General features: G+C 39.6%; 1 protein-coding gene across 1 annotated transcript; it reads right to left on the reverse strand.

The window, feature by feature from the left end:
- Nucleotides 1-1,787: 1,787 nt before the first annotated feature.
- LOC130718353 (F-box protein SKIP22-like) lies at nucleotides 1,788-3,555 on the reverse strand. Its single transcript, XM_057568938.1, has one exon. The coding sequence runs from the start codon at nucleotides 3,474-3,476 to the stop codon at nucleotides 2,079-2,081; it is 1,398 nt and encodes a 465-aa protein (XP_057424921.1). The 5' UTR covers nucleotides 3,477-3,555; the 3' UTR covers nucleotides 1,788-2,078.
- Between the last annotated feature and the right edge of the window lie 6,270 nt (nucleotides 3,556-9,825).

Genomic DNA, 9,825 nt, shown 5'->3' on the forward strand with positions numbered 1-9,825 from the left:
GTGGTGATGCAGCTCAAGCCATGGAGGTGGCGGCGCTCGGGTTTTCAGATCGCGAACGAGACAAACTCTACTTTGCCACTCTTACTCTCGTGGTGTTGGTTACCACAAAATAATAAGAAAGTAAGGTAACGATAGTCACTTTTATAAATGATCAATTTGTCCTTAAATTACATTTAATTTACAAATACATAATTATCTTCATTTTCAGACATTAAACAACGATCTTGGAGCTCTTAAGCTACTTGAGTTTTTTCTTGGATAAGAGAGTGTGACAATGAAAGTTCATCATTAATATCTCATCATGAACAATGTCAATAACTCATTGGCTATTAAAAATTGTATTATGTTAATTCTCTCCCTTCCACCCTTGAACCTCATCCTTGTCGTGCCATCGAAGGAGTTCTCGCTTGCAACGCGAATCCAATATCTCCCTAATGCGAACGCAATGTCTTACTTATTACACCCTCTACCCCAAACCACAATTGGGGTGCTAACAGAAATCACATGAAGCGACTGTCACATAGCCGCAATTCAACCCCAACAGAACCGCAACACTATCGCATTGTATTGTTCCGACCGCAATATGGTTCCAACTCAACCATTACATGGGGTGGGAGGGGTAGCTCACTTGGTTGAGCTAAGGGTAGAAATAGGTGTTGGAGATGGAGGTCCAGGGTTCGAACCCTGAGGAGGAGAATTTATAATTACTAACTAACCACTAACATTTGCCTATAAAAAAAAAAAACCATTACATAAAATAGATATACGGAGCCAAAGTTAAGAAATTTAAAAATTAGATGAGAGTAGTAATGAGAATTGAAATGGCAATCTCCTATCCTGAAACATAAGCAAGAAACAACTACTCTACCGCAATTAACGAACTACCCTACTCACAAGATGTTGAAAGAAATTCCAACATCCGTGGTTAGTTTGATTCACATAACATTTCTTCACCTGAGTCAATAATACAGGGAAAATTCGTACCCAGTGAACCTTCAAGCAAAGCCAAGCAGTAACACAACCAAAGTGAAATGCTAAGTACTCTATTTTGGTACCTTACTCCCATGACAGCAAGATGCAATGTAACAGTCTAGTCCATGCACTCAAACAACTTAGCGCATTTTAAGTAATCCGTCTACAATTTATTCTAGAGCCAAAAACAATTTTACGGAAAACTTATATGAATTAATTTGGAATGCCATAATTGATTCTAAGAAAATAGAAGTTGATCCAAACTACCTATCAAGTTAAGTTGTACACACATAACACATTTACCATGCCCAGTCCACCACAATGTTCTTCTACTCAATTTATATGAAGATACAATTGCACCATTATTGAGAACAACAATAATTTCCCAAACAAACTGAGACCGACCCTGATGCGTAAAAAACTTAGAGCCCACCATAATGACCACACCACTGGCAATCTGGCATGGCTATAAATGCTCTAAAGGTATGCAAGCTTCATATTAATAATGATGTATGCAAGTATATAGTACTATGTAGATAGCAAACATATGTGGCTCCATACTACTACCGTATAGTCGTATACATTCTCGGAGAATTAATCTGAAATAATTTCAGTTGTGCTGAACAGTGTTATCAAATAGCGGCGCGTAGCGGATTTTTTGGCTAATCGCGACGCCGCTATAGCGCGCTATTTCCGCTATTCCCCGCCAAATAGCGGATTTTTGGCTCTCCGCGATTGCGATTTGATAACACTGGGGCTGGAACAGAATTTGGTTTTACCACAGCATGAACAGGGAGATGGGAACCAAACAAAGATTGAAAAACAACAATGTTCTCCTAATATCATATTTGAGTTTGACATTATAGATCCCATCCAAAATGTATAATAAACTAGACGAATAAAACTGAGAGTTCTGAATACTAACCACAAAAAGAGCTATACAGATGCTCACTACATTCTTCACAGCCACTCAGCCAGTATCAAATATTATTGTATTAACTCTATCAAGGTCTTTCTCAAAAAGAAGATGAAAATAGGAGACATATTTACCAAGGATTTAGTCCCAGCACTACACATCCTTGATGAAGAGAGTTCAAATCAACAGATTACGCATCAAATCCTCCCAGGTGACATGGGGGAAGGAAAGTCCCCCTTCGTGGGTTCGCACGAAGTTGTCCACCAATGTTTGGCTGCAGATCATATTCTCCACCCCAAATTGGAGGTACTCCAAAAGGATTGGGGTTTCTTCTCGGATAGAGGTTTCTTCTCATTGGGAAGAATCCTGTACCAGGCTGAAATGCTCGACGACGTGGTTGCTCTGAATTCTTCTTTGCTGTCCAGTACTGAGCAAACAAATGCTTAAAAAACTGTCCTCCACTCTCTCCTATACCAAACTCCTCCTTAAACTTCTTCTTCCATAGCTCATTGTTGGAGGCCAAATACCGCATTTCTGAATTCAAGCAAGCTACTTTAGCCAAATCAACACCAGGAAGATTTTCCATGATTATAAGCTTCAGATCAGTCGGTAGCCGCATAAAGCAAGGTGGCAGATCTAATCCAGACTTCTCACAAAGATCAATCAAGAGTGGCGATGCAAGTCCATCTTTCACCATCTTCCACAACTCAAAAACTTTTTCTCTATTTCCAGATTCATCATCTCCAACCTTAGACTCAGAATTTGCAAGCAAAAAGTCCAAAGGTGGGGCAAATTTATTTCTATCAAGATAAACCATATGCAACCTTGAACCATTATCATTAGACAATGACCCACAAACATTCACTATGTGCCCTAGTGTCTGAATTTTCAAACTCACAGATTCAGAAGAACCCTTAGTCAAAATCTCAGGCAGAGTGTACCTTAAGGATTTCACCGGACTTGACCCTGAAGGAAAGTCATCAAGAAGATGAGAGCAATTAACCGCCATGCCAGAAACCTGATCCACACGAATAAACCCAGATTCAAGAATAACAGCATGGACCGCAAGAATCAACAGCTTGAAATCGCTAGCGTCGTCGCCGATAGCCGCTTCTCTGAGCACACTTTTCACAAACAAAGGCTGGTAATTACCCCACCCATACCCCACCACCGCCTCATCAGACCCATCATCGATTTCCATGGTTTCCGGTTCTGTAACATCCAAAGACGGAGACTTTGCATCCCTAGCGTTGATTTCCGATGAGCTTTGGATCATGGGTCGGTCCGGGGAATCTGATACTTCTGGTTGTGGGGTGGGCTTGTGAGGGAGGGTTTCGCGGGATAGGGAATTAGGGTGGAGAGTGTAGAAGACGAGGTCGCCGGCGGCGATGCCGATGGATTGGAGGGAGTCGTCCGGCGAGGAGGCGTGGATTTCGTCCTTCCGGTTGAGGGAGAGATGCAGAGAAGAATCGGAGGAACCAGAGATTGAAAGAGAAACGATGGTTTTGAGTAGGTGCAAGGAACAGGGATCGGGAACTTCGATTTTGTGGGTTTCTTTGGATTCCAGAGATCTGAGTCTCAACTTCATTGTGACGATTGCTTGTGAATGGATTTTGATTTTGATTCAGTGGAGTTGAATGGGAATTGGGAAAATGATAACCAACCAGCGAGTTGAGAATGTGCTTTAATAGGTTTTTTTTTTTAATAATGCGGAAAAAATAAAAAAATTACCAAAAAGGGCAACAAAAAATTCATCAATTGGGTGATTTTTGACGGCATGGAAGTGATGTGGCTGTGTAGAGGGAATTCACGTAACTTCACGCAAATTTGGACAAGTTGGATTCGCTTCATTTGACTTGAATTCGCTTCATTTAACTTGAATTATGGTAGATATGCTTCGGTCAACAGGAATTCAGTTTTTTGTCTCATGTCCCCCATCAAGTCGGCAGCAGGTTTTGTCTTAATAGGTTTAAAGTCACATTGGGCAAATCCTTTCCTTAAATTCGCGTGAAGTGACGTGGAACACAATTCACCTGCCACATCATTTGCATGATGTAAAAAACAACCCTAGTGTGGTAAATAATTTTTTTCTCCCTTTTTTTCTCCCGCGTTATTGAAAAAAAAACTCTTTAATAACTGCAATTGAAAAGAAATATATCGTTAAAAGACTTGCACCCTGTTTGATTGTGGAAATTTTGAGAGAAAGGAAGTTGGTAGAGGGTTAAATGACTGGAAAAATGGATTTGGTGGGTGTTTGGGAGAGGGGTGAAAAGGGAGGATGAAGGAAAAAAGATGGTGAATATTGAATAATGTTGTTTTACTTTTGAGAGGAAGGAAGTTGGAGTTGGTAAAGGGTAAAATGACAGGAAAATAAGTTTGTTGGGTGTTTGGGAGAGGGTGGAAAAGGAGGGGAAGGAAAAATGATGGTGAATAGTGTGGTTTTACTTTTGAGAGAAAGGAAGTTGGAGTTGGTAAAAGGTAAAATGACAGGAAAGTAAGTTTGTTGGGTGTTTGGGAGAGGGTGGAAAGGGAGGGGAAGGATAAAGGATGGTGAATGGTGTTGTTTTACTTTTGAGAGAAAGGAAGTTGGAGTTGGTAAAAGGTAAAATGACAGGAAAGTAAGTTTGTCGGGTGTTTGGGAGAGGGTGGAAAGGGAGGGGAAGGAAAAAGGATGGTGAATAGTGCTGTTTTACTTTTGAGAGGAAGGAAGTTGGAGTTGGTAAAGGGTAAAATGACAGGAAAATAAGTATGTTAGGTGTTTGGGAGAGGGTGGAAAGGGAGGGGAAGGAAAAAGAATGGTGAATAATGTTGTTTTACTTTTGAGAGGATGGAAGTTGGAGTTGGTAAAGGGTAAAATGATAGGAAAATAAGTTTGTTGGGTGTTTGGGAGAGGGTGGAAAGGGAGGGAAGGAAAAATAATGGTGAATAGTGTTGTTTTACTTTTCGGTGCAACTCTGGACGAAAAATGGGACAACTGATTCTATTCTCACAAAATTCAAAAAATGCATCCTCGCTTATGTCCATAGTCATACGGAAAGTATGAATAAAAGATATCAGTCATTTGTGAAGTCAAAATACTTGTCAACCATTACCTTAGGGGAATTAATAAATGCTCTACAAGCGCATGAGCAAAGAAGAACAATGATAGGAGGTGGTGGGACAAGATGTTTATGATACGAAAGCACATAATTTAAGAAGTAGAAAAAAACAACTTTTTTCTTTCTCGTTCTCATTCCAAAAAGACAAACCATCCTCATACAAAATGTTTTCAGAGATCATACATGCCCCCTCATGCTATATTCGTGAGAGATACCCCTCACACCATAACAACCAATATCAAAGTCGATGGTTACAACCCTAATAGCCGACAACAATTTGTAGAGGGGAGAATTTTAATGTTGTAATAACTCACACTTGATGGGAGATTGTTGTGAACTCTTCAAGTGTAATTAAGAAATAAAAGTAAACAAAAAAATTACCACATTGGATGAAAATGAATGAGTTGAATAATATATGAGTGAAAATATCAATTCACATATCGCCTTAATGTTTTGAGCGAAAAATATGGTGCTCTCACAGTCTCACTAATGTGGTTTACTTATCATCCAATGTGGTTATGAAAAGAGATATATTCATGCTCGATTTCATGCCATAATCGAGGGGATACCCTTTACAACACAACAACATCCGGTACCCTCATTTTTTCAGATAACTATTAGACCCAAACATCTTCAACCCTTCTTTTTGAACTTAGCTAAGCACTCCTTTATACTATTCATGACACTTTCTCTTTCTCTCTCTCTCTCCCTCTCCCCCTCTTATGGGCCTTATTTGGCTCAACCGCTCAAGCTTTTGAGGACCCATTCATGTTACCTTCACTTACGTTTTGGATAGGTCTATCTTAGGGTTGCAGTGTGGTGGAACTGCGATTTTTTTTGCAAAATGTAACGCCCCGATTTCCAAGGGTTACTTAGTGATTCAAAAGTAAATTAATCATGCTAATGAACTTTCGAAATCATAATAATGCAGGTATATTTTTTTTTTCCTTCTGAAACGTAATACTTTCTAATACTTTCCAAAACATGCTCTACGATGAGTAATAAATACCCAATAATAAGTACCCTTACATCAATGTATATAATTACAACATATACTCCAAAAGGAAAATAAACTAAAAGGCTCATATGCCCACCGAGCTCCCCGTAATCTCCACACGACTAATCTCTGAATCGCTAGCTCGTGGTCACATCATTTCCTTGCGGCGTCTCCTCACATGCGTCCATCGGTCTCTTGCTCATCCTTTAGGGCGGCGTCGTCGAACATTTATAACAGAGAAAAGGTGCAAGGGTCAACTTCTTATACCACAAGGCCATAATTAGGACGTGCACACATACGAGCAAGTAAGAGCATGCATATTCACATATATAATCACCTATCAAGAATCTTACCAAACGGCACACTAATACATCCCTAAGGAATTCTAGATGTAGCATAAGATAAGGAAAACACTTCAACAAGCAAGGCACAAGGCCCACAACCACACGTTGCACCTTATAGGGAATTCAATCGTCTAACACAAGCCACAAGACAACAACCAATGTTCTTACGTCAACGACGTCCAAGGGAACCTATGTGTCTCTATATTGTTAGCGTATGCAATATGCTTGATGCTCAATGCACACCATGATCCGGATAAACGCCAACTCCATACCAGGCAGGCGGGACAAGGACCCTTCCCATGCAGTCACTTGCCACTTATCTAATGACCCTTCCCATGCAGTCATTAGCCAACACCTCGGTGTACCCTATCCAAGCGGTACCCTCGGTCAATGCAATGATATGCTCCATGAACTAGTCAAACAACGAAGTTATAATCTTCTGTCGATCGATGACGACTCCACCACACCTTAACATGAGTGATCGGGGTCACCAACTCATAGGTGTCACCAGCTATCCGTCGCCACGGTAGCCCAACCATCGTAGGTTCCACATTCGATCTCATTCGATCAATATCGCCCATACAACGCTTATCATTCGATAAATATAAGGGCATACTATATCATGCATCATAGGAACATAATTCAAGACTTACATTCATCATGAACATCCTAAGAGTTCATCATATCATATTCAACAAGTAGTCATGTACTCAACAAGTAAGCATGTTCTCACAAGTAATCATGTTCTCAAACATCAAGGCACCTAAGCATGTTATCATTTATCATGTTCATAAACAATTTCTCATGGTAATCAAGCATTCTTAACTCATAAACTTCATGTACATCATGCATATAATTCAGGCAACAAAACCGCAGAAAATGGTAGAATTAAAATTGAAAACTGTATTAAAATAGAAACCTAAAAATTATGAAACTTTCACAGAGTTAAGAACTTTAAGTTAGCTTTCAAATAAAAGTGGTTTCACACAATTTGGAGTCATATCCAAGGAGTTATGCCCAAAACAATACGAACTGTCCAGCTTACTCGGCAGCAGAAAAAGGGGTGGAATAAAATTGAGAACTGTATTGAAATAGCAATCCAAAAATTATGAAACTTTCACATACTTAAGAAATTTAAGTTAGCTTTCAAATAAAAGTGGTTTGACACAATTTGGACTCGTATCCAAGGAGTTATGCCCAAAACAGTTCAAAGTAGCAAAAACAACGTCACTTGGCGCTGGAGGGACAGAAGTCCCACGCATGTGCGTCGTCTATCCACGCACATGCGCCCATAGCTGCAGGTTCCCCACGCATGTGCGCCAGCTACCCACGCACATGCGTCGCGGTTCTGTACCTCTTCCGAGTTTCATGCTTTTTCTCACTTTTAACTTGATTTTTAGCCCAAGACTTAACCTTTAAGTTCTCATTCATGATTATAAGGATCATACAACATACTAAGCTCATTTACATAAGTCTTCCAAGGTCTTAACATGTTCATAGTCATCAAACAAGTTCATGCAATCCTAACACACAATTCGTGCACGCTAAAGTCCAAGACCCGAAGTGCCCTTACCTCGATTGTTGGCTTTCTCCTTAACTTCTCTAGTATGATTTCCTTCCTAGCCTTTACCTCCTCGTAATGAGATGAACAAGGTGTTCTTAACCTTCACACAAACACATAGTGAACACAACCATCAATCACCAAAATCACATAGAAATCACACACACTCTCAACTAAGTCTAGCACTTCTCATGAATTGACTTAGTCTTAAGAGCTCAAGGGTTTGAGTTTGAAACAACACTTGGAATGATCTTTGAGAGTTAAAAACTGAACTTTTGGCCTCGAGGCTTTTAAGAAAAAAGCTTGGAAACCTACTCTTGAAGTCTTTACTTCATGAGAACATTAAAACATCAAGATTCAACCTTTTGAACAAGAAAAGGTTTTATGATGAGTAGTTTTCTTCCTTGGCTCTCCATTTTCGAAATCTAAGGTTCAAAACACAAGAGATTGAAGCCTTAACATCAAGCTTCAACCTTTTTCCAAAACTCTTTTCACAAACAAGAAGCCAAGGGGATCACAAGCTCAACACAAGCACACAACAACAACAACAACTCAGTTTTTAGAAAGGATGAAGAGAAAGATAGCTCCTTTTTGAATTTGGAAACCATCACCATGTTCCTCACGTTGAATGCTAGCTCTTTTGTGAAGGAATGGAAGACAAAAGATGATTTCTTGGTGGTGTTTAGAGATGATGAAGATTTCAGTTTTTTGTAAGAAGGATGAAGATAAGATGAAGATGATGTTCACTCTCTCTCACCTATCTCTCTAAAGTCCTCTCATTTCCTTTACTTTGGTTCAGAAATCTGATGGGAAGCTTCTATGATAAGGTGATGGACGTTTCCCTAGGTGAAAGGTGGCTTGCACTTTTGGCTTTGGTTTATCTTCTCATGCACACTACATATGGCAAAGCAATCATGGTACTAACCTTTTGACCTTGGTTCATGAGCCTACCCTAATAGCCTTTCTCTCCACACTCAACATCTGAACAATCAACCCCAAGATCAGATATTTTCTGGCCAATTTCGTGATTGGCTCGTTTACGAGTCGAACTCGACTCGTTTTCAAGCCAAAAACACTACCGGGCGAGATTTTTGACCTTATATCGATATTACAGTCAAAATTCTCGAAATCACGCGTAGATCATCGTAATGATAAGGAAAATATTTATTTCACATTCAAATAATAATTCGATGACAAAAGGGCGCTCTAGGCGAAACGCGTCGGTTCGACCGTTTTCTGTAGTGCAGCCGAATCCTCCGACGAACGAAGAATGAAACACTTGGAAAATAACTTCGATATTAATAATCAAAATATTACCTTCATTGGATAAAATTCATCATACAAGGTCACACCCATAAACATCACATTAACCGAGCATTTAAGCACTAAACCGAGAAATTGACCGAGTTTATTTATCTTAACTCTCTCAGGTCTTACACAAAACATTCATACCGCTTTTTGTTTGAGTTTCCTACGCAAAATCTCAACCGTGAAACTGGAATCTATAGATAGGTTTGTGTAGGGCTGCGAATCTACAACCCCGACAATGAGCAAATCGAGTTATAAAATAATGCTCATTATTACTTTCCAACTGTTACCTTCATTTTAAAGCAATACCCTTTTACATCATTCTATTTTTTAAAGTTCTCTTACTATAAAAAAGAGAGTAATCAACCGCTTTTTTCAGAAAATCTGCCTCTAGGAAGACAAGATAGGGCGACACCTTTCACCCCACGCCAACAAAAAAAGGCAGGTTCATCAACCCTGTGAGAGTCATTATTTCGCTTTTAGAGCGTTCAACCCTGTATTAGAAACAGATTGAGGGCCATTCCGGATTTCCGGCTAAGAAAATGAGTGAAATCCGTATTTGCATAACTTGCATTCTCTTTATTCATCAAGGAACATCTACCTTTCGCGCTTCCATCCAAACGACATTC

The sequence above is a fragment of the Lotus japonicus genome, chromosome 5 (assembly GCF_012489685.1).
Source record: "Lotus japonicus ecotype B-129 chromosome 5, LjGifu_v1.2".
Taxonomy (NCBI): Eukaryota; Viridiplantae; Streptophyta; class Magnoliopsida; order Fabales; family Fabaceae; genus Lotus; species Lotus japonicus.

Bases quoted from the DNA above. Each gene is read 5' to 3' on its own strand.
- LOC130718353 (XM_057568938.1), bottom strand. From the start codon at position 3,476: ATGAAGTTGAGACTCAGATCTCTGGAATCCAAAGAAACCCACAAAATC.